General features: G+C 41.1%; 1 protein-coding gene across 2 annotated transcripts in view; it reads left to right on the top strand.

Moving 5' to 3' along the window:
- LOC120745911 (aminopeptidase O (putative)) overlaps positions 1-25773 on the top strand; it is an 88795-nt gene that overhangs the window by 55916 nt on the left and 7106 nt on the right. For both annotated transcript variants that reach the window (XM_040051121.1, XM_040051122.1), the window contains exons 15-17: positions 16407-16523; positions 22655-22741; positions 22832-22980. In XM_040051121.1, the coding sequence (XP_039907055.1) occupies positions 16407-16523; positions 22655-22741; positions 22832-22972 (345 nt within the window). In that variant the 3' untranslated portion in view covers positions 22973-22980. The remainder of the gene's footprint in view (positions 1-16406; positions 16524-22654; positions 22742-22831; positions 22981-25773) is intronic.

The following is a 25773-nucleotide window of genomic DNA, read 5'->3' as shown; positions in this document are numbered from 1 at the left end:
AATCAGGGATGAGGGAGTATACCGAAGGAGAGATGGGAACATTCAGGGAAATGGCTGTTTCCGGCCAGACTTCACATCAGGATGGGAAAGTGTATGTGCGTGCGTGTGTGTGTGTGTGTGTGTGTTTGTGTGTGTTTCTTCGTCATCACCAACTGGGGATCAGCGAAGGGCTGCTTTCTGGCTCTGTCCGCTTTCGTGTAACAGCCCATTACACGAAAGCGGGCAGCCCACTGTTTTTAAATAAAATCCCGATGAAGCTTTTAATACACACAGGAGCACATGTGAGTTTTTGGAAAACATTGCATCCTTCCTTTTCGATAATACATTGAATAAAAAATGACCTTCGGCTGTGGTTGTGATTTTATGATGATTAGTTCTACTTTTTTAAATTTTACACTTTTCTTATTGAACAATCATGTTATAGTCAGTGTTGGTGTGATGGGAGGTTGAAGGCTGAGGTTTTGTTCAAATTATAGATTGTTATAGTTTGCGAGTGGCTGCTGGCTGATGCCAGGTCACAAAGAGGGTGGCAGACCGAAAAACCACATTGTGATCACTTTGATTGCTAGCTGCAGTCGCATGTGGTTGGACGTTGACTTGTCTGCAAACACTTGCCGTTTACTTCCCAAGTAGCAGTGAAACTCGGGAGTGCGACGTAAACCACAAATGGAGACCTTTCACCTTTAAAGTAAGAGCTGTGTCTTACTGCTGCAATAACAACACACTTTTAAAAGTTTTTATATTTAGAAGTTTTAAAACTTTTACTTTGTCAGTGAACCTTCTCCATTTCTGACTTGCATCATAGCAATCTGCTACCAACCAAAGCAGTCATGAGGATGTTTTCTGTGCAGCATCCTTTACCTCTTTGCTACCAGTTTCACACTAGTGACAGCCACACGTTGGTGGCTGCCACTCACCGTTCTCTAGGCCTGCATGAATGGAGCTTTAGCAATGCATCTCATTACAGTAACTGGCAGTACCAACTCACAACTGTTTGAACAATACAACATTTTCCCTTTAAACTGGTGGTCTCCAGGCCTGTGTTACTGAGGTCAAAGCTTAGATTTTTTTGTAAATATGATGTACAGATTGTCTGGACTCTTGGGTGTTAGATAAAGAGTTCAGGGAGGCGGGAGGCAGAGTTTAAATAAGGATGCGGTGTGCAGTCTTCTAAGGCAGTTAATCTGAATTTGAAGTTTCATACACAAAGTGTTTAATATGAAAAACAAAATTCTTGTATTTCTCTTCAGTGGGAGCACCGCAACCAGTGGATTCAGTCATAATCACTTGTTTATTTTAAGCTTTATTTTCTTGAACTTTTACATGTGATTTCTGGTTACTGAACTGTAGCAAACCATCTCCACAGTGCAGAGCTTTGTGTGTGTAGTGAGATAGGTGCCTGCAAAGCAGAGGGGATTGTCTTTGCTTATTAGCTGTGTTTTATCATCTGCATCCATTTATTCTCTTATGCTGTTAGTAATACGTCTTTTGCGTTACACTATTTGAACTTGTGTTGATAGAAATGGAGATACCCTCTAAAGAGTTTTTTCTAGCCATGTGAGTCTTTGGCACTACATATTTACATATTTCACAAAATGCACAAACACTGTACACCTGTATATCTAATCTATGTGTGACTGAACAATGATAAGTAGCCAGAAATTAAATAAACATGAGATAGAATGGGCAGATATATGGACTTTATTCTCCCCACTCTGAGCTTTTAGTTTTCAGTTTCCAGAAACTGTAGAGAAGTATGAGTACACAGAGTCATTTACTGTCTGCTCGACATATACAAATAACACATTAACCACCTGAAAGACACAATGGCACATATAATGTAGCTACAGATAGGGAGTGAGGGTGAGTCCAGGACATGTTGAGACAATGGAGCACGAGCAAAACAACAGATCAATAAAAATATCTTTACAGCTTTGTCATCTTCTGCAGTATCTGTTGTGCAAAGTGCTGACCAGGAAGGACAGATTGTGTGGGAATTGAGGGATCAGCGGCAAACAACTGCTCTTTGATTCACTGTTCTCTCACAATTGCTTTGCATCAATAAGCTGTTGATCCACCGTGACCTTCCGTGGAAACTTCTCAGTCTAGTTTGTGCTTAATTCAATGAATAAATAGTCAGGGATGAAGTAGTTTCATGACAGACCTGATGTCATAATCCATAAATCCAGTAAATGCTTCCTATAATGAGTTTAACTCACGGTGCAGCATAATTGGATATTACTGTATGAAATGACACGCAAAGTCTGTAAAAGTTACACCCAGTTTTCCACTTTCTCCTGCAGTCATGCTGAAAATAGTTTTTCCTAGTGACAGATAGCAAAAAGCTAGACAAAAATAAAGTGAGAGGAGATAATTAAAATTTATCAAGGTTGCAAGTGTTAGTGATGGGAAGACTTATGTTTAGAGTCGGGCGAAGTGGAGATGGCTCCATTTGTGTTGCGTTAATGAGGGAGAGACAGAAAGAAAGTGAGAGGGATAGAGTGCCAGTGCCTATTTGTCCCATTTATCATTCAGCTGCGTTTCTGTTTTCGGGGTCATTTGAAGCTCACTGGCGCCCTCGTCTCATCCGGAGTTCCCCACCATCTGTGTTTGTGCATTCGTGTATGTGATGTATATGTGTGTGTGTGTGTGTGTGTGTGTGTGTGTGTGTGTGTGTGTGTGTGTGTGTGTGAGAAGTTGATTAACAGTAAAGGAGTAGGGCATATAGAGATCAGCAGTCAGGGCTGACGATGTTGACAAGCTGTTTTATGCCGGTTGTTGCTGCTCAGAGATACCACTGCAAATGGGTGTTTATGTGCACCTGTCCATACACACACACATTAGTAATACTGTCTTTGTGTGCATCCTCTAGCCTTGTACAACTTGCAGCTAAAAGCTTAATCCCAATCCATTTAAAACCAGATCTTAACCTTCAAAAAACCTTTTAAATACATGTCAGAAACTGAGGATGAGCCAAAATGTTCAAACTTTCCAAATGTGTCCTCACCTCAAGGACTCAAATTCAATTTGGTCTGCATAAATATTGACGTACGCGGGCACATGCACACTCACGGACACACAAATATAGAAATATACGAGAAGGCAAAGAGTTTTGCTGAAGAAGAGTGGGGTTGGCGTAAAGAGTAGTTGTATACAACGAGAGTAGCTCCAATAGGCTTTTCAATGAAGTGGTCAAAAGCAAAAAAAGTACACACACACACACACACACATACACATGCATTCTGAATCCCTGAAGCATTTGAGTGTCATTAAAGTGCAGCTGTGTTTGTCTTTCCAGCACACATGGAAAACACATCAGGGACAGACGAAGCGAGAGAGATCAGCCTTCTGAATATGTCTGCCACAATACGTAGAAACAGAGCACCACACTTTGTCACTGGCACAGATCCCCATCGTTCATTTTGGAGTCCGTTCAAACACAAATGTAGACATCTGAGTATAATGCAGTGCTATAAAACGCAGTGTAGCGCAGAGGTCGCGATGTTAAAGCTGGCGACACTTCAGCCGGACATTTAGTGTAGAGTCATGTTTAATATTGGGCTGGGCTGTAAAATGGAAGTAGCTTTTTAATGGTGGGAAATGAATCAATGCTTTTCGCATAAAATCTGATTTAGGCGTCACCTCGCTGTTTTCATCGTTTAGGAAACAGCGCGCAATGTGGTGTTTGTGTGTCTGTGTGTGCGCATATGAACGCGGAGTGATGAGTGCTACAACATCTGTCTTTCCTGGTAATGACTGGGGAGACTACAGCGCCTCCGGGCATCCCCGACACATTTAGTGGCGTTAAGAAAAAAAAAAAACTGCTCGCACACAAACATTCACACATGTACACAAAGTAATGTCAGCTGTATGCTACTAGATCCAATGATTACAGAAATCCCTGTGAATGAGTGCAATAATATTACTCAAATATTTGACACTAAGTGTCTGATGTGCGGGTGCTGTCTGAGAGAAACCCTGGCTCATAATCCCCTGTTCTTCATTTGTTGGGGTTACGCTTATTCACTCCATGTGAGTGGGTGTATGTGCTAATGGCCGCATTGGCTTTCCTTTAACGTTGGAGACATTTTAAAACTGTTTGAGAAGCACAGACAGATCCATCACCTAACTGTGACTTCACTAAGAGGCTTGTTGCCAGAAACCCCCGTTTTACAAATTTTATGGCCCCCCCTTTGAGACCCATTGAGGTACTGGACCTCTGTGGGGTCTCCGTTAAGTGTCTGGCACCAGGATTGGATTGGAGTCTGGGGCGTTTGTTGGTTGGGTCCGTGCTTTGTGCTCTTTGTCGTGTTCGCCGTTGTGTGTGGTAGCTGGTTGGATTGTCCCGTTAGGATGGCTGCTGCCATTGGGGAGTGTCGTTACCATGGAAGTGCATGGTTGGTCTGGAGCAATGTTGTGCTGGGTGGTACGTCTCAAAGTAACATCAAGAACATTTCATCGTAACAAGATAATCAATGTTATTCACTTCACCTGTTAGTGGTTTAACTGCTCATCAGTGGAGACAGATTAAATATGTATTTTCAAACCACTCATTTTCTGAAATATGAGTCAGGTTTTTCCAATAAATCATGTGGTTTATAGAATTGTAAAAAAACAAAAAAAAAAACAGGGTGTCTTCTATCTGTTAATTTTGCCTAACCCACATTTTTAAAAATATTTCTTTCACACAGGACAAGGAAAAACTGAAGATCATCACAATTAAGAATTTGGAACAAGGGGCCTGCTGGGAATTATTGACATTTTTAGGTCTGGTTTTAGCTCTTGAAATGTTCTCATAACAAAATGTCACAGACACCGTCGATTCTTGCCCTGTTAAGAAGAAATAAATGCAATAAAACAGTAGAAGAAAAATATTCAAAAACAAAACAATAATTTTGTTGACATGTCAAGTTATAAAAAAAACCCTGCCGGGGGATGACAGGACTCACAGTTTGAATCTTTTCAATGCTCTTGTACTGTCTAGTATTTACAGTCAGATACAGATAAATATTCCCCTCCCAGTCTGTCATATATTGCAAAGCTGAGTGTGGTATCATAATAGGAAAAAAGACGGGTTGTTGTGTAAGTTAATCTCTCCTCTTTCTGTTGCGTCTTCCTTCATTCTCTAATATCTTTTTCCCCCTTTTGTGTCTGTATGTGTGTGTGTGTGTATCTGGCTCTTTGTGGGTGCGCATGACTCCACAGCTGTGTGTGTCTGTCTGTCTGTCTGGGCAGCAGATATCTGGGTTTAGTCCATCCCACATACCTCTGTCAGCTCAGACTGCTTCAACCTACCAAGCCCAGAGTTCACTCATGAGACAACACACATATGCAGTATACTCCACACATACACACAGATACACAGGCAAGCCACGGGCAAGTGTCTCAGCTCGCACACAAACAAAAAGACACACTGAGACTTAAACTTTGAGCCGCAAGAGGATTCATACAGTCTCTTCCTGAACATGACCTTTCTTTTTGATTGGTCTGGCAACATTAGCCTCCCTGCTGCCGCTCCTTCTTTGTTTTTGACTATGTCTGGCAGACACCTCCCATTTATCGCCCACTGTGTTTTCTTTTCCACTATGTTTTCCTTTCCCCTATCCTGTTTTTAATCTAGATTTCTCAGTGTATCTTTCAACAAGAGTTGATGCTGTCACTCCAAACTGGAGGTCATTGCTGATGCATGTTTGTGTTTTACCCTTATTATTGTTGTCATCTGAGTAAACCTAGCTTGAGTAGAGTCCTATCTGCCAGTGTGGGTTTGTGTGCATGCTTTTGCCTTCACTGTGTATGCTGACATTTAGAAACCTAACCACATCCAAAATGGCGTGGTGGAACTCTGTTGCACAAGCCGACAAAAGTGCTTTGACCCATTTGCTTTTGTTACTGTGCCCTGTTAACCCCTGTAATTATTATAATTTAGAACAGAAACCACCACTGATATTTATCTGCCAAATCCATTATATGAAACTGGATTTTATTTTATTTTATTATAAATATTACCCCGGTGGTAATATTTAACCACACCCCATAGGCTGCTCTCACCCTCCAAGTATAGGGCTAAAACAAATGAGATAAGGAAATTAAACTGAGGCTATTTCCAGCCTTTGTCACAATTCATGCATTTATACTTAATGCCTTTAAAGAGAGTGCAGTTTGAAATTTGTGAGGTATTTGAATTGTATTTGTGTCGAGCATCTGGGACGAATCAAATGCTTCAGCTAAAATCTAGCATGTTGATGATCAAATCAAAAAAGACACTTACTTATTAAGTGCTGATATCAGATAAAGTTGACATCGGCTCTTATTTGGTAAGTTTAAGGCTTTTTTGTGAACTGCCAGCACGAGTAAATGTTTATATTCAAATTGTGTATAATTTAACAACCTTGTTATTGGAATTTACATATTAAAGGAAAAATCTGCTGTGTATGTGTGTGTCTGTGTCTGTCTCTGAAGAATTCACTGTGACTTCTAGGTGTCTGACAGGCATGTATTTTAACTTGTAGATCCACTCGAATTATTTAGACAGGGATAAAATAGTTTGTAGAGCTCTGTTTTAAGTTGCAGAAATCTGTTGCACTGATTTGAAAGAATTATCCGGCTTTGGATATGCATAAAACATTAGTTGAAAGGATCAACTCAAAGTTATGTTGATATTGTCATTGGATTTGGTGATAAAAATATAGACTATCATCAGGCTTATGCTCTGTCTGCTTTCATAAGAGTTTGTCTCCCATCACTTTGTCCTTGTGTAGCTGCACAAAAAAGCCTATATGCCTCTGTTCTCCACAATCCCTTTCTCCTCACCTCTCTCTTTGTCTAAGCTGACGTCCAGCTGTTTGGTTGTGTCACTGTTGTACAATTGCTACAGAATCCCCCCCCCCCTAACACACAAACAGCAGTCCTTTTGTTCTTGCTCTGTTTGAAAGGCCTCTCTCTTTCAAAGGCATACGGGTGGTGCAGGGGCAAAACACTCAGCAGCCACCACCGAGACCTGGGTTCGGTCTCCTGTTGTAACTGTGACTAGTTGTTTGGGGCACCTGCTTGTAGGTGCGTTGGATCTAAGGTTGCTTGTTATAACCTTCTGAGAAATGTAATTCTTGTGGCACACTGGGGAGTAGGCGTTTGCCTTTCTCTGCCTTCCCAGATTAGCAGTAGCACACTAGGTAGTAAGGACTGTCCCACAGGGGAATTGAGCTTTGCAAAATTGAAGAGAAAAAAGAAAAAAAAAAGGTTGTGCTGATAAGAAAGAAGCCAGGTCTGAATTGTTTGAGGAGTTGTTTCTCTGTCCATCAGAACTTAAACAGAGGATTGTGGGAGGAGGAGGAACAGTAAGAGGGAGGCATCCACTGGAGACAGTTAGATTTGCAGCTTGCGTCAAAGCACAAAGTGCCAGAGATTAATTAAACTTCTCCCTGTTTTGGAGGTGTGTGCATGTGTGAATAAGTATGAGTCAGGGTGGTGATGAGTAGGAGAGAAAACATGTTAATTGCCTTCATCATCAGTGCCAAATTGCAGGAACATAGAATTTTACATAACAAACGCCCCACCTTCTGCGGCGCACAAAGAAAGAACAAAGTGCTGAGGCAGAGATGGAAAACCATCTAAAGAGCAGCAAAGTACACACCTCAATGCATGCTTGTGTATACTTGCACACTCATTTTGTGCAGGTGTTTTCTTTTTTATGTTGTTGGTGCATGTGCTGCTGATTCCCCACTGAGTCCCTCCCTACTTACAGGTCCACTGTGTGTGGTTTTTAAGCTTAACCCGTCAGTCGCAACCCCGTTGTGACCTCATGCTGCTTTTTGATTGGCCTGAGATTGTGAACTTGAGGCCAAGAAAGAAGACGAAGGGGGGGAAACAGGCAGCTACCCACCCTAACAGCAAGCTGCTGATTAAACATACTTGAAAAGTGATGCATTTACATAATCATGTATGTACATAAGCTGGGTTAAACGTTGGGGATTTAGGGTCGAGAACACAGGCTGAGTGCAGAGTGTATAATAAAGCTGCTCTTTGTATACGCCCTCAAAACTGATTCCAGCACATTTGACTGAGAGAACCTAATTTCGGCACATAGGCTTGTTTGTTTTCTAAATGAGCTTTTCATTCTCGTTCTCAGGACGGTGAATATCCCTGACCCTTTGCGTGCTGTCAGCCCATATTTGTGTAGGGAGATAAATGAACAAAATAATTGATTTCAGCAGCTATTGTACTGTGAGGATAAAGCTTCTTTCCCCTATATCTGTCCCTCAAAAGCCCTCTATATGTTTTGACCGCCCTGAACGATTGCAACAGTCCGACCCGCAGTAACTCACACAAACGCATGCATATATACTGCCTCATTCCAGCATCTGTAGCTATTCCGGTTTTTTGATTAGGCTGATTTCCAATTTGGAAAGACAAAGAATGAGGGATATTAATGATTAAATTACAGATAGACAGGCACAGTTGTAGGTCATCACCGAGGTCATCAGTCTGTGACCGGCACTATCTGTGAGATCATCACCATGCTGTAGCAACAGCAGGTGTGACATCATTTGAGGAGATGATAGAATAGAGGATGGCTCCATTGCACAAGTTGAAAGGGCAGCATGTGACTCATAGATAACCTTTTAGTATCTCCTGTGCGTGTGTGTGTGGACTCCAATCCATTACCCAAAATTGCTTTACAAAACCTATGTCATCAGACCCTTTTTGTAATGTCTTTTTGGACCTTGTGAACCCACAAGATTGCAGTATTATATCCTCACAGTGAATGAATTTATTCTTCTCCAGCCACTTATCATATTTATAGGGTCATCTCAATATTGCTGCACCTTCAGCTAAAGTCTCCCACACTTGTACCACACCAGCAGAGACTTACCACTATTGTGTAACAGGGACCTTTTGCTAATAAGTGATCATGTGATGTTACAATTAAATAAAGCGTTTCTTTCTGGGGAAGGTAGTAAGAGTCTGTTTTCACTGCACATCATTTCACTTGGTAGGAGTACACATTGAGAAGCAAAAACTGATTAAACAGTAAAAGTAAAGCAGCGGTTCAGAGATTTCAGAGAAGCGGTTGAAAACTTTCCAAAAAGTACCCAAGACACAGAAAGTTTATTTCAAATTATTTGGTTTTATATTATTTTCTTGCCTTTTGATTACTATTTTATTCTCGGCCATCTGCCCTGTTTTTTTGTGGGGTTTTTTCTCCTGCACATTTTAATTTCGTGCAGCTGTATAGAGCAGTTACGAGCTAATTAATAGTGTAAGTGTGTGTGATGCTGTTTATGCTGTCATGTCTGTTGAGAGAACTTTAACAGCTGCTTGGTGTACTGTTCCTCTATCAAGCGCAGTCCTGCCACTATGGTTTGAGCAGATGTACATTCGGGCCTTTAAATCAACTGTTAAAAAAAACTAGGCAAAAAGAGATAAAAGAAGCAAGGAGGAGCTTTAATTGAAGGAGCCAGACACATAGTTTGGAGCTCTGAAAGAAAGAGTGAAAGGCAGTTGGTATGGAGACGGGGAGCAGACAGTCATGGAGACAGAGGCAGAGGGAGAAAGAAAGGGAGGTGATCTGAGTAAAAGAAAGAGTGAAACCTTAGTACCTGAGTCGTGGGTTGAGGCCTTTAGCTGCTGGTGCCAGAATGTGTTTTTACGAGCCTGCGGTCAGACAGACATAAAAGGCAGCCGAGCGGCTGAATGGCAACACACACACGCACGTGCATGCACACACATGATTCAATGGCCTCTCAGAAATCACAGTTTGGTTTTATAATGTCACAGTTAGTCAATGTCTCCAACCCCCATAATGCAATGTGACTGAACAAGCAGCACATACTCCCCTGTGGTACTGAGGTAGGTAGGGAGAGACAGAACTGAGGGGAAGTAATGGAGGAAAAGAAAGCATTTGTGTTAGTTCAGATCAAACTTTATTTAATATGGGACAAAATCACAAGTCAGAAATTTGATTTAAGAGACTTTATGATCTTCACATCACACAACTTTCTTTATGTTGAGGATATGGAACGCCCCCCAGAGCGGGGAGCAAGTCTGCAAGAATTTGTGGTCAACGGCAATGAGACAGAATCAGTCTGCTATAAATTTCTGCTTAATGGGTTGGCAATTACACGCAGTTTGTGATAATGTTGCTATTAACTGAGAAACATTAGTGAAAATCAGACTTAAGAATGGGGAAAATTCCCTCCATAATCCCTTATTTCTACAGTCTCGCTAGGAAAAACATTGGTTGCAACCGTGTGCAGTAAACTTGCAAATGGTTGCTTCGAAGACAGTGATCGTGTCTGCAATTACTCGCCGTCAGTTGCCATTTTCAAAGCAACTTGGGTACATCAAGATGGTGATAAAATGTTAATGATATATATTAATTCTAATGTACGTATATGTGTCTAACGTACAGTTTATTTTAATATTGTAATTAACTTTGATAAATTGAAGGCAATAGATGGAAAAATTCTATCTTTTGCCAACTATTGTAAATTCCTTGCTGTTTACATACACAGAAATTCAAAGGAGCAGCTTAAATTCCGCCCAAAATTCATAAATTTGAAACAGAAATAATCAGAATGCAACCAACTGGCAACCATTTGAGTCCCCTATTACAAAGAGTCTCTGCGGCACAAACAGACTCAGATTTATTGCGACGTGCTGGCAATCTGTCTTAGACGGCAGTTATTTGAATACCTTCGCCAATCTGTCTGAAAGTAATTACAGTCAGTCAGACCACAATCGTTTGGAGATTGGTTGCCACCTACCAGGCAACCTGTGCAATTTCCTTGCAATTAAAAGCGGTTCCAAATGCGAAAAAAATTCAGTGCAATCACCATTTTTTCCCCTAGATGTGAGGAGGTTTCCACTGTAGTGGGAGTGAGCCATATAGGGACAAAAGAAACAGAAGGGCATCAGAGGAGGTCGGATACCTGGTTGGACAGGTTTATTGTGCAATATGTGTTATGAACAACATATCTGTCCAACCAGGAAGAGTTAGAAGATACGCTGAGCATTATAGTAAAGTTACAGTTAGAAAAAGAATATCAGTAGTCCTAAACTGATACTCTTACTACACAAGATTTGACAAGAAACAACACAATCTGTAAAAAGTGTTAGTTATAATCCGTACCCTTTCAACAATACAGTTAGTTTAGCCTTGAAAGATAACTTCATAGAGGAATTACAACAAAATGGAAACAAAAAAGAAACAACTTTTCAGTACTGCCTGGCTATAACTGATTTTTTATTTGTTTACATAGCTTGAGATGATTTGATCTACCACATTTTTTCCGTTTTGCAGGCTTTAATTTTAGTATAAAGTAATTCAGGATGTAGGACGTCTGTTTTGTCTGTCGTCTCCTTTCTGTTGTTTGCCTTTGTTTCCTGTAACCGTTGCTGTCGTCATTCCCCTTTTTATTTTTATTTACAGTTGTAATTGGTTGCACGCGTCTTATAATGGAGTGGAAGCAAAAAACACACCAATGAATAGAGTGCTAAAAAAAAAAAAGGATATCGAAATAGAAGCATTTTTAAAAATTCAAATCAGAAAGCAGAAACGTGGGCGAAAGCAGGGATGATTCACCCACCAGGGGTTACTTGAGGTTATTGCAGTAATGTGATTGTAAATGGTGATTGGCTGCTTGAGCTAAGGAGAATAAAAGAGGTAGAGATCCTGACCTGATTTAACACAGAAGATGTAAAGGTTATATTAATGTTTTGAATCTATTTGTGCATGCATAAAGGCTGCAGAAAATTGACATGGGCTCGCTGTCCTATGTACTGTACAGAACAAGAGTGCTGTTGCCATGGAAATGCTGAACAAGTGATGGATTGTTAGATAGGCACAGAAAGGATTTAAGATTTACCTTTTCTTAAAAGAAAAAAAAATCATTATTTTTGTTTAATTTTTCACAATTTTAAAGAAGGAGATGCAGTGGAGTCAGCTGCCCCTCATTATCGCTCCTTATGGTGATCAGTATTAAGGATAGAAATCCCACAATAAAGCTTCTGTTGAGCTTCACATGATTTTGTGCTGTGCAAATGTGTTACACTGCAGCAGTAGTATGACTAATACAAGTCCCATAGTCCTATACACCCACACGTATGTGCTGACACACACGCACACAAAATGTAGCTGCTTCTTTCTTTTGACTGTCAAATACTCTCAAACTCTAATTTTCTCCAATTCTTCCCGCTCTCATAGGAATACGTGCACACGACTGTATACATACACACACACACACACACACACACACACACACACACACACACACACACACACACACACACATGCACCTACACACAAGGCAATATATACCTTATTTCATTTATAGTTTGCGGATATAATATCCTGTGTCTCATTGAGCTGTCAGTCACTGAGGCAAACAGTGTATATTTGCGCATACATGCGCTCACGTGGGTGCGTGTGTCATTGTTCTGTGGAGGTTTGGAGGTCAGTATGAGAGGAGACATTTCAGCAGCATATTTCCCAGAGGTTCTTGAAAGGTGTAATTCAGCATACAGCTGGTTTCAGATGACCCCTGTTAGTGGTTTGTAACAATGCGGAGTTTGTACGTTGGTGCGTAGATTCATTTATGTGTAGTCTTTAGCGTGTATGTGGATGAATGTGTGCGTTTGTGCATCTGAGAGGGAGCGACTGTGAACTGTCTCCCTCCTGACATTCCTTAATTTTAACAGACAGCATGGGAATGTAATGCTTCTTTAATTTGGTCAAATTCTTCTGTGTGTGTGTGTGTGTGTGTGTGTGTGTGTGTGTGTGTGTGTGTGTGTGTGTGTGTGTGTGTGTGTGTGTGTGTGTGTGGTGAACTTTTCACACAAATCGTTGCGCTAGAGAGGGATATGTTTCCCCCGTCAGTGGGGTTTTCAGCACTGTACTATTAAGTGCTATTGTTAGGTACCAATGACCTAGCGAGAGTGTGTGTGTGTGTGTGTGTGTTTGCTTTCTTCTATTAGCTGTTTGTGTTGGTGTGCCATTCTCTACCCATTAATAAGGGAGTACTCATCCGTAGAGTTCACCTTTTACCCACAACCGGTCTTTCTCTTCCTCTCTTTCATCCACTAACACACATGTCCACGCTCAGGCTGCCCTGAAGTCAGAATTTCGTAAAAGCCCAGCAGTACAGCAGTTCTCAATCCATAATCCATATTTTAACATGAAACATAAAAGCGGATTAAACGCTTACCAAATTCTTATTATTCATCACATCATTGTGATAACATTAATGAGACCTTTTATATACATTTACATAATGTTATGTAAGTTGTACAGTCAGTCCTACAGGCGTAGGAGGAGACAACATTGTGAATAAGTGCTATATCATTCACTTCAGATTTCCACCTGATACAGGCTTCTCAGGTTTGCTGATGGATGCTGCAAGGCTTAAAAGAAAATGAGTTAGAGCAAGTAGCTACTCTTAACCAGGGGTTCCCATATCTCATATTTAAAAAGTCAGCATTTATTAAAGTATCAACACTTTAACATCACAGAAAGTTTTGGGTTTTTATTAAGCTACTTAGAAATGCTGTATATTCATGTTTCTTCCACTGCTCAACCAGTGCAATATGTAAAATATCCACCGACAATTTGTTGTCTTACTTTTGCATAATTATTGGTTATCGCAAACTCCAGAATGAAATTGACAGGTTTTACAAATCTTTAAAATTTATATATTTTCACAAAGACCACAGTCATGTGGACAAACGATGCAAATCTGGTTTCCCTGTTTTAAAATAACTCAGTACACAACCACATACCTCAAATACAAGCAAAATATACACTTCAGGGTAAATTGTATAAGCCACAAACAACCCACTTTTTTCTTATGTTGCACCAACGTGAATGCAGCGTAGGTGTGTGGGAATTTTTTTGGTTTAAATTACACAAACCAATATGAAATGTTCCATACTAACCAGAACCTTTTAGACCAAATAAATACCTGCCCACAGAAGAAAAATAAATAGCCTTTTTTTTAACCAGTGAACGTTCCCTGTTATTTTTTTCTGGCTTTAATTCAAGTCATTCAGTTAATTTTTTTTTCTTTACAGACAGATCAGTGGGGGGAAAAAATGGTCATGACTTTCCCCCATAAGTCCCCCCCAAAAAATAATGACCAAAAAACAGTGGACCTAATCCTCTTCTGTAACTACCCCATCTAAAAGAGTGCTTGTAATTTAAAAAGTTTCCTTTTGTTTCTAACTTTTAAAATTTTCCACCCAATTAAGTATCCACCGTTTTTAAAAAAAGGATTTGAATAAATAAATAAAATGCTTCAGGTAGGGAACTTGGCAAAAATGTGGATTTAGTATGGAATTGATTAGGAATTTATGAGTTTTAAAGTTTTTAGTTGTAGAAGTAAAGATCCCTACCCAAGCACAGAGTAATCAAGGGCTAACTAATTATGCACATAATAAGGTTTTAAAAAAAGTGCAGTATTCTCCTCTGAAGAACAGACAGAAGGAGTATAAAGTAGCTTAAGTACTTTAGTTTGTTTGTGTTTTTGTTGATGTATGCTCGATAGTGTTGGTGTGGTGTGATGGTAACTTCACCATGGAGATGACAACTGATGAGGGAGACGATCGTGTTTCAATGTGTACAGTGTCTGTGCGCGCGCGTGCGTGTGTGAGGGTAATAATAACAATGTAAGTTGGTTGGTAATGTACCATCACTGACCAGGAATTTGCTTTTGGAGACACTGTTGCAGACATATTGATTACCACCATGGCAACACAAATATATACAACACACAACAGGCTTTCACAGTCACCGCAGAGGGATGTGAGGAGAGAAAGAGTTAGAGAGAGAAAGACAAAGAAAGAGCTTGCTCCTCACTTTTCAAAGGGAAGGGTGGGAGAGTGAGAAGGATCATGGGTGGGCCCCAAAGAGACTCTTTAGAGATGGAGACGGCACTTTAGAAAACACTCAGCCTTCACAAATTGGAGGGAGGAGGGATGAGGAGCGAGGAGAGTCAATAGAGGGTGAAGAGAAAGACTGGATATCAGATTTTCCACAGAGCTGGATGATCGTCAGTATTTGTGTGTGTGTAGCAGCGATAGCAATGTTTGATTTGAATGTTTTCCAGCTTGAGTCTGAGTGTTATTCCCTCAGCTTCAACAAGTACATGCTAAAGTACTTCCTGGTTTTAGATCAGGTATTTCCCAGCAGCACTAAGGAGGTTGTTTACCATAAATAGCTTTCAACAGACTGCACAAATGTAGCTATTCATCATGCATTTGCTGGCTGCGTTCACCTCAATAGAAAGAGGTAATCATATCCAGAAAGAGCAGAATGTGGCTTTCTCCTCTGTGTCACTTTCTCTTCACTTCCACGCACCCTGCCTCTCTCAGTTGCGCGCACACACACACACACACACACGCGTACACACACACGCGCACACACACGCACGCACACACACACACGCACACAGCCACTTCATACTTATTTTCACATTAGTCTCTACGGGGCCTTCAGCCATTAATTGTGTCCCAGACTGGGACCACAGAAGAAGTGTGGCTGGTAGTGCTGGGTGTATCCAAGAGAGAGGCAGGCAAGGCTGGGCACAGCTGTCTCCGGAGGAGGAAGCCACTCTCTCATATCGTTGCCCACATCCATCCTCAGAATACTCATCTAAACTCACTGTCCCTGAAGATGGCAATCACAAGAAGAAAATAGATTGTTTCCTTCAGGTCTACCTCAGGATAACACAAGCAATATATGCACGATTAGGAAGCAGCAGTCAGGCATTTAGTTTTTCCTGAAAACCTTTTAGTCTCTGACATTGATACAGTGGGGGATTTCACTGCAGTCTCGCAGCCTACGAGCAGAAACGTTGTCAAAGATGCCCCCCCCCCCCCCCCCGCCCAAAAGTGTGTTCCTGAACAGTGCTCCTCTGAGTTTCTCTGCGATAGAACAAAATCAAAAAAGACAACTTAATTTCTTTGCCCTAATATTTTCCGTTCATCTGTCTTTTGCCTATTCTGTAATATTTCCCAGCTGTACAAGATTCACTTGATTTACCATATTTATTTAATTACCACTTCAGCTGTTTTATTATTCCACCATTTCCTCTGTTTGAAAGGCGGCATTAATCGCCTGACTTTTATTGATGTATTTTTTTTTTTTTTTTCATCAAAGCTTTCATCTCACGGAGGAGAAAATCTAACTCGCGGAAAATAATGCAAATGTGCTTATGTGTGGGTGCACAGGATCCAACATGTAAATGATTCAGCTAGTCTTGATAATTTTTGCAAGTTTGGTAATTTGAAGCTGCTGGTGTAAGGAAAATGTGAGTTTTCCCACCCCTTGTATTATTTAATAATGCCTCAATATGTTTTATGAGGCTGGCTAGATTAGTCAGAGCTATTAATATCATAAACCGTTGTCTCCTCAGCTGATGTCGGACCAGCTAGTGATGCTTCTGGAGCTTCTGTTGGAGGAATCGGAGTTAAACGTGGCATCACTTCGTGCTCTGCAGAGAACCTACAGTCTGCAGAATCAGGACGCTGAGGTAAGACCACACACTCGCTTATTCACTCATACAAACGCAGACACATGTTCAGACAAGTGAGCATACACCCAACATTTACAATCCCCTCTGATAATAAAAGTAGCTTTCCTCTCCGTGCACATCTTAAAGCACGGCACTTAGTAATGTGTTGTAAATTCTGTTGTAAGAGCTCTCTTCTTTACAGCAGCCATTACTGACTAAATCCCACAAGTATTTGCTTCATTTTTTAATGTTGAACAAAGTTCCTTAATGGTACTGTTAACAGTGTTTGCCTGTGTGTGTGTGTGTGTGTGTGTGTGCATACTTTTCACTGTTTGTACTCTCTGGCTATGTGTGTATGTATGTGTGTGCGGATGATCAAGTGCTTCCTCTCAGTACAGGAGCGCTGTGAAAACACAGCTGTGCCCGAGCCTGTAAACTGTCCACGCTGACTTCCATCATTAACACATGGCCTCTCTTGAAAAGAAAAATTTGATACATATTTAGGTTTTTTTACGAGTTATTATTAGTTATATGAGCTGTTTTGTTGGGGCGGTAATGTATATAATGGAGCTCAGATGTTCTGTTATATAGAGGCTGCTCAATTGTGGTGCGTTTCCGCTCATTTACTTGCTGGAATCTGAAATCATAAAGGCGTGATTTTCCCTAGCAGGTCCACGTAGCAAGTAGTGTGTTGGAAGCTGGAAACATTCCTTAGGGATTTTGGTCCATATTGACATGATAGCATCACACAGTTGCTGCAGATTTGTTGGCTGCAAATCCATGATGTGAAACCGCATCCCAAAGGTGCTCTATAGGATTGAGATCTGGTGACTGTGTTGGTCATTTGAGTGCAGTGAACTGATTATCTTGTTCAAGAAACCAGTTTGAGATGAGCTGAAGTTTGTGAAATGGTGAATTATCCTGCTGGATACACTGTCTTCACGAAAGAATGGACATGATCAGCAACAGTACTCAGGTAGAATGTGGAATTTAAGCAATGCTCAGCTGGTACTAAGGGGACTGAAGGGTGCCAAGAAAATCACCCACAACATTACACCACCAGCATCAGCCTGAATTATTGATACAAGGCAGGATGGAATCATACTTTCATGTTGTTTATACCAAATTCTGGCCTTACTTTTCCAAATGTTGCAGAAGAATTCGAGTCATTGTTTTATTTTTTAAGCTTCTGTTGTCCAGACATGAGTGGCACCAGTTGTAGTCTTCTGCTGCTGTAGCACATCTGCTTCAAGGTTTGATGTGTTGTGGCATGCTATTTTGCATACCTTGATTGTAACGAGTGTTTATTTGAGTTACTGTTGTCTTCCTGGGCATTCTCCTCGGACCTTTGGCATCAACAAGGCATTATTGTCCATATTTTCAGTTTTTCAACCCTGGAGATGGTTATGTGGGAAAATCCCAGTAGAATATATTTCACTCACTAATCTAGCCAGCCTCAAACATTTCTGAAATATACCGTGTTCAAAGTCCCTTAAATCACTTTTCTTCCCCATTCTAATGCTTGGTTTGATTTTCAGCAGGTTATGTTGACCATGTCTACTCAGTCAATATGACCTGTTGGCCTACACCCCAATATTTCCAAGATAAAGCTGGAAATAAATGGAAAAGGATTTGTGAAATTTGGATGAAAACTTAAAAGCTCCATCTGAGACCCATTAAACTCATCTTTATTTAGTAGGTTGCAGAGGTAATGTGAGGATTTGAATGTGGTTGTAAATGGAGCATTGCTCAGTCTACATTCTTCAGCTGCAAGTAGGTGGAGGGCGCGGCAACATCTGCTGCACAAATAAAAAAAAAAGTCAAAAACTTCTGTTAAGAGTGTGATTGCTTAAAAGAAAGGTAGTCTTTGGTTCCTTTCTTGACCTTTCTGATTTTCAATTTAAACTTTAGCAAGTGATCTTAACCTACATGCCTAAATACATTGTAGTTGCTGCCATGTGATTAGGCAGTTAGATATTTGTATTGATGAACATGTGAATAGGTGTACCTAGATGCATCCAATCAGAATTCTCAACTGGCACTAACCCCCAAGTCAGGCTTCCAACTCGGAAAGTCGGAGCAGCCCCGCCACCCTCACTTATTCATCCAAGATGATGGCAGTACATGTAAACATTAGTAAAACTGTAAAAACTCTAGACTTCTACTGATATATATTTGTGACTGGCAAAGCTGACTAAGCCATATGCAGGGCTAGGCTCGATTGTGCTGTGTTGCTAGTGATAAGTAGCTGTACCTTGCTACCAAACAAATCCTGTTTTTCATTAGTTTTCTGATGTTCCTTTGGAACACATTCAACTCGGGAGTGACTTCACTTCCAGCTCCGACATCCGACTTCCGAGGCAAATGGAACGCAGTAAAAATGGGTGTATTTCAGTAACTCGTCTGTAGTTCATTGTCTTATTTTCACTTCTAGTAATCCACCTCGTGGTCTCAGTCTGAGGTCACTGTGTGTTTGGCCTTGAGTCCAGCTTTTTACACGTAGACCTCTTTAGTCAGACTTCCTGGCAGATGAAAGTAGATTCCCATCTGCAATTTCCAGGAAAAAAAAACTTTAAGTGTTTGCTAAAAATACGCAGGGCCATTACGCACATAGTCATGCATGGAAAAACACTCACCTACATACACACACACTCACTCACACAAGCATACCTGCACACACCTGTCTGAAGGCAATGGGCCAGTCCTAATGTCAGTAATCTCATTCAGAAGAGGTTAATCACCTACGTCTCTCCATATAAACGTGCCCATTTATTCTCTCTGTCCAGAGGTCTTTTTTCCCCCCTTACTTTTTCTGTGTCCTCTTCTCATGCAGCTTTGCATTGTCTGCTGCCACTTTCATCGCAGAGGATTGATGATTGATCTGTTTAAAATAAATACAGGACTGAGTGCAGTCGAGCCCTCTGCAGCTCTTCAGTGTTTACCTGATAGAGAAAGAGCTTTTCAGAGTGAATGAATATTGGGTGATATGAATAGCTGTTATGACTTCTAAAAAGGCCGTTAGTAATGCCGTGACTCTGAATGCATTGTGAAACAACTGATTGATCACTTGAAGATAGACATGTATTATCAGCCCTTAGCAGCCTATAGTAAACCCCCAGCTGTTCCTCTTATATAGCAGCATGACACTACATGTTATATATGTAACACAGAGGGCGGTCCTACAAAGTTTCACACAGTCAAAGTGGAGTGAAGTTTACATGAGATGCTGCACAAAGCAACAGAAGACTAAAAGGTCTGGACTAAAGGTGCTTTCAAGACTGGCGTGCAAACTTGAGTTTCCGTGTGTGTGTGATTTGCGTAAGCATGTACACAATAGTGAAAGGAAATACGTGGCTGACCACTGGTGTGCGTGCTGTCGGAATGCTTTGTCTATGGCGTCAGTGACCATGAATATGTGTGCGAGTGTGTCTGTGAGCTGGGGCATGTGTTTGCATGTATGAGACCAAGTGCGTGACTTTGGCTCTCTTCCTTTCATATGAGCCTCATGTGATGTGAGATGCTGTGTGCAGTGATGGGAATTGAGAACCGGTCTCAGATTGTCCAAACCATTTGACAGTTGCCGCTAAGCTTATAAATTCCCTTGTTGTGTATTGTTAGACTTATTGGTGCAGAGCTTTTGCACACCTGAGTCACATGCAAACCTTAAAAAACACAGTTTCAACACTCCGTACAGACTTGGAGATAATACAACAGTGAGGCTGAAAATCTGCACAAGCTTACTGTGTTCCCACACAGGAAATTGATAAGGAATGGTTCAAGTGCTCTGATGAAGAATGGTATCAGTCTTAATGAGATCGATCCTTACCTGTGTGATGCTACATGAGCGCATGAACATGCAATTCAATTGCGCCACAGTGCACATGCACATATGGAGCATTATCTGAGACTATAACTGGCCTTATTGTGCAAGCGTGATGCTAGGATTAGGTTTACTGCAGTCACTGGAGACTTCACCAAACCACATCAAGAACTGGGAACATGCGGAGCCGAGGAGAAGAGACAACAGAACAAGGCAAAAGAGTTATTACCAAGGGTCATCTAAAAAGAAGTAAATCTCAAGTTTATTTGTGTGCTTTAATCCAAAGGACTTCAAAGGACTTCACTGGCTCATATTAGACTGGAAACAAAAAACAGCTCCTCAAATGGGCAAAAAACCCCCACCCCAGTTTCAAAAATAAAAACCTAGGGGAGGGAAATTCCTTGTAGACTTAATAGATGCCACTGGGCAAACAACATAAATAAAGCGTAATGGTTAAAGTAGTATAAAAAAAATGATAAAAAGGCAAAAATTTACAAAGAAAAGAGATAAATGGATAGTTCATTAAGTTTTTATTTTGTCGTTGGAAAACCAGATCCCACTCACATACACAGTTACACTAGCTTTACCAAAAGGTCTCCTAATAGCAGCTCTAAGGCTCTCTTGTATACATTTGTCTCATCCCCTTGCTTCATTTTTATGGAACTGGTATAAAATTTGGGAAAATCCTTTGTGAAGAAAGAGAATATTTCCCAAAATGCTGGTATGCAGTATGAGCATTCGCATCTTTGCTCCATGCGTGTTTTTGTGTGAGACGTGAAAGTTTGTTCATCGTGTTAAGAGCGCACACACAGACGCTGTTCCTCGGTTGTGAGGAGGATTTGGGGGGGGAGAGGGGAGGTTTGCAGTAATAAATGAAGGAATGTCACTGTGTAATTGCATGTGCTGTCAGAGAGAGGGGCCCAGCGAGAGGAAACGGGAGGGGAAGAAAAAAAAAGGAGGGTAAGGAGAGGTGCACCAGGCAGCTGCTCTGCCCCCGGGCTCTCCCCAGGAATGTAACCCAGCACGGGGAACAGCTGCCGGGGCTACGCAGGCCAGAAGGGCAGGGCTGGCACCAGAGGCTACGCATGCTGTACACGCTCATGCACGCACACCCACCAATGCAGACGCACATGGACGTTCCAGTGCGGGGTAGAAGAGCATTACTCTTAATTTGCTTTCTGCTCTGGGATTCTCACTGCCTTCCAGAATAAAGCTGAAAATAAATGGAAAAGGATTTTAAAAATCTGGATGAAAGAGCAACTTCAAAGCCCCATCTGAGACCTGTTTAACTCGTCTTTATTTAGTCTGTTGCAGAGGTAATGTGAGGATTTGAATGTGGTTGTAAATAGAGCATTGCTCCGACTCATTCTTAAGCTGTACAAGTAGGTGGAGGCCAGGGCCACATTTGCACAAGCAAAGCAAAAACTCCTATTAAGAGTGTGACTGCTTAAAAAAAAGGTAGAGTCTATTGGTTCTTTTCTAGAATACACTATCTCAAAATGAATATCTGTACTGCTCCTTTAGAAATGCCCAAAGCCTGAGGTGTTGAAATAGAATCAATCTCCAGAAATCCCACGCTTGGTCACTGTACTGCCCAAAGGACCAGTTTATCATCCTGAGTGTGCTGAGATAGTTATGGAGAAGACTGAAACACCCACAAAAAAATCAGCCAGGGGAAACTGTCAGGCTTTAAAGTAGCGACAGTTCTTTAAAACATTTTTCATCCACATTTCCTTTTTCAAATCGCTCTTCTGTCTCTTTTATCATCTGTGTCTGCCTGTATATCCATACACGCACTTGCTGCAGATCCATGCACGGTCGCACATGTTCACGTGCACGCTCGGAGCAGATGATGAAGGATGATGGCTGAGGCAGGGACAGAGCCAGTCTCTGATCTCTCCTGTAACCGCGGCAACAGAGCTCCTATTGATCCTCTGGAAGAAAGGCCAAGCGTTAGCTTCCATGCGCACACAAGTGCACACATGCACGCGTTCAGTAGAAATACACCTCGACACACACGCACATGTGGAATTAAATCAAACTTTTTAATTTTTACTTGAACTTTAGACTGTTTCGGAAAGAAAATCATCTCAGTCTTCTTAAATATTAAATATATTAAACCTCCGATTGTGGATGACTCAGTCCACAGGCTCCCAGCTTGAGCTGTTTTGGTTAATCGCATGTTTGAATTCACTGGCTACAAGCAGGAAAATATATCTGTCAAAGTGGCGAATGCAAAAAAAAACCACCAAACTACAATAAGATGTGTTTAAGAGTCAGTTGTTCCTCAAAATCATTACTGTGTACAATCTTCTGTCTTGGTTTGCAGGTCCGACATCGCTGGTGTGAACTTGTGGTCAAACACGCGTACGCTCAGGCTTACGGAGATGTGGAGCACTTTCTGATTCATGACCAAGTAAATACGCACAGCTGTGAAGCCTTTATCTGATTCAACCTGAGAAAAATTAAACTAAATAAAAAAGTTTTTTGTGTACGTGTGCTCCAGGCCATGGGTGTGTATCTGTACGGGGAGCTGATGGTTCAGGAGGACCCTGAGCAGCAGGCTCTGGCGCGTCACTGCCTCTCACTAGTCCAGGGAGAGATGGACCAATCGGCACGCAGAGTGGTGGAGGAGATGGTCCTATAACAGCAGAGGTGATGTCTTATTTTCAGTTCTTCATTCCAAATGCTGTCAAACATATTGGCCTTTATTTTTATGAATGCTGTTGTTCTGAGATAAAGTATGTAATAAATTTAACCTGACTGAAAACTTTCCGACAGCATAATTAGTTTTCCTTTTTCATCTTCTTTTTTTGCTCTCGTTATTGCATAATTGGTTTCTCCTCAACTCAGAGGAATTCTGGTTTAATCGTAATTTTAGTGGCTTTCACTGGCACAGAACGGTGGGAATTCTCCAAACAAGCCAAATAAGAAATATAAACTACATTTGCTTAGGTTTATAAAATAAGATTACAAGTTACCCGCTCAGGGATTTGGTGGCTTTTTATTTGGAGCTCAGACTGCAACAGGATGCTTTAATAGCTCGGTGAGTTGCTTGAACCATACACGGGAAAAAGAACCAGTAATCAATACTTTGTTATCTTTTGAAGTTTTTAAATATTTCTCGGCTACAAAGCCACTATCTTTATCTCATAGTTGACCTTCTAGCCTGAAATGGGGTCTGTAAAAGAAAGCTTTGTATTGAATTGATCCTGATTCCATCTACCCCAGCGGACAGTCCGCACTTGAGTCACTTGGCTACTTTTACTGCACATTCCTTCCTGAGCTTATTGAGTGTGTATGCACATGTGTGTTTGTACACTTAGAATGGGGCCTTTTCCGTGATTTCACAGCAGCGCCGTCAGGATGTGTTTGTCAGAGAAGGAATTTGGGAATGTGTTCCTCAAACAAATGAGGGGGAAGACAGAAAAAAAGAGAGAGAGGGGGAACGGGTCAGTGAGCATTTTCTGACGGGCTCAGGATGGTCTCTACTCGATGTGGAGGCATTTTCATACTGTTGACCCTGAAATTCCTCCTGCGTGTACGTGTGTGTGTGTATGCAGAACCACAACTGTCAACCAATGGGCTTTTGGATGACTCCGTACAGTGAGGGGTGCATTGGTCTGACTCTAAATGAAGGAGAGAGGAAAAAATGGTTTAGTGAGAGAAAGAAGGAAGAGAAGGAGCAGAAGAGAGGACAGGGCTCTTTGAAGCTGCTGATCTTTTCATAACAGTCCTGTTATTACTGACATTAATAATGAATAATGAGACGAGGCAATTAAGTGGATCTAGGGTTGACAGTTGAAGTAAAGCAACCCAACTATTCTTCAAAATATTATTAGAGTGCTGTAGTATGTTATGAACAGTGTTATAAAATCTTATTAACTTTCAAGCGAAATACCCTGAGATTATAGCTTTACTTTTAAAAGTGCAAATAACTGAACTGAATTGAAGTTATGGCCACAAGGACACAAGATATTATTTTGCTACTGTTTTTAAAAGGCATGAAAAGCTGGATCGTGAAAAAGTAATTCTTAGTGAAAATTTGTTCAATTTTTACTCAAAATAGCAGTTTATCTGTTTTAGCGAACTTGTCAGTGTTGTCAGGCTACAGCTAATACTAGATGTTTTCTTAAAAATCGTATGGTCTGTGGTTGCTCCCATAGCTTGGTTGGCAAAGAACGAGACCCGTGTGTTGAAGCCAAGTCTTTACTCCTCGAGTCTAGACTAGCGATCCTTTTTCTCCATGGCATTTCCTCTCCAGCAAAGACATCGGAAGCCAGTCAGAAAACAGTTGATTTACTGGTCGATCTACGCCCTTAGCTTCACCTGGTCATGAACTGTGTGGGTAGTGACTGCAAGAATGAGATTGTGGATACAAGCGGTGGAAGTAAGCTTTCTCAGAAGGGTGCCTGTGTCCTCCCTAGGAAATAAGGTGAGGAGCTCAGTCCTTGGGGAGGGACTCCAAATTGAAGGAGCATCTAATTAGGTTGCCTCTTGGGTGAGGTGCTCTGTCCTACCTGGAAAGAACCCCAGGGTAGACCCAGGACATGCTGAAGAGAGTATATCTCCTGCCTAGCTTGGGAATGCCTCGGTGTTCCCCTAGGACCGACCCCAGATGAGCAGCAGAAAGTGGAGGGAAGCAATAAGCAAATTTAAAAAAAAAAATTAAATATAAATTAAATGGTTTGTTAAAAGCTTAAAAATCTCAACAATCTTCTAATTAGTGGGATTGCAATCCAATGGATTGAGAGAGATCCATTATAATTTTGGAGAAAAGTATAAACAAAGTGACCCATTTTAATACAGAAACAATAACCCCCCCCCCCCCCCCACACACACACACACACCTCGAGGGCCACTCACAGTTTTTACACCAAGTTGATGAGTTATGGTTTTGACTTCATAAGCTGTTTCTCTGGAGGTGGCCCTGAGGGAAGTTTTACACAACTGCTGCTTAACTGACACAGGTGTCAACAGGTGCTGATAGCTGACGAGCTAGGATCTATTTGGATTTCATCATCTGATTGGAAGATTTGAATCTCCTCTTGCTCTCATTCTGATTGGAGGACACTTCTGATAGTTTTTCTTTGCAAAAACTTCTCAGTCTGTGTCTCAGCCAAGCGACTGAATCTGATTATGGAGCCAATGTGATTATAGAGCCCTGCTTGGGATTGCACACATTTTCACCATATTTAAATAGTTTCATCCACAAAGACCTTACACTGACTGACAGGAAGCAGTAAGAAGACAGATATGCTCTAAAATGTGTGGAATTTTCAAAATAAAAGCCTTCAATTAGCAGTAGCAAGTCCATCCATCCACTTATCAAATTCAGGGTTAAAATAAAATCTCCCAGTTATGTTTTTTTATTTATGTATTTATTTTATTTTATTGAGATTTCTAATCCATGTGTTTCAAAATAAAAACCCAAAACTCGAGTGTTCA

Source organism: Simochromis diagramma, unplaced genomic scaffold (genome assembly GCF_900408965.1).
Source record: "Simochromis diagramma unplaced genomic scaffold, fSimDia1.1 OVJJ01000131.1, whole genome shotgun sequence".
Classification (NCBI taxonomy): Eukaryota; Metazoa; Chordata; class Actinopteri; order Cichliformes; family Cichlidae; genus Simochromis; species Simochromis diagramma.
Note: the sequence above shows the minus strand (reverse complement) of the source record. Positions and strands in the feature narration are given on the sequence as shown.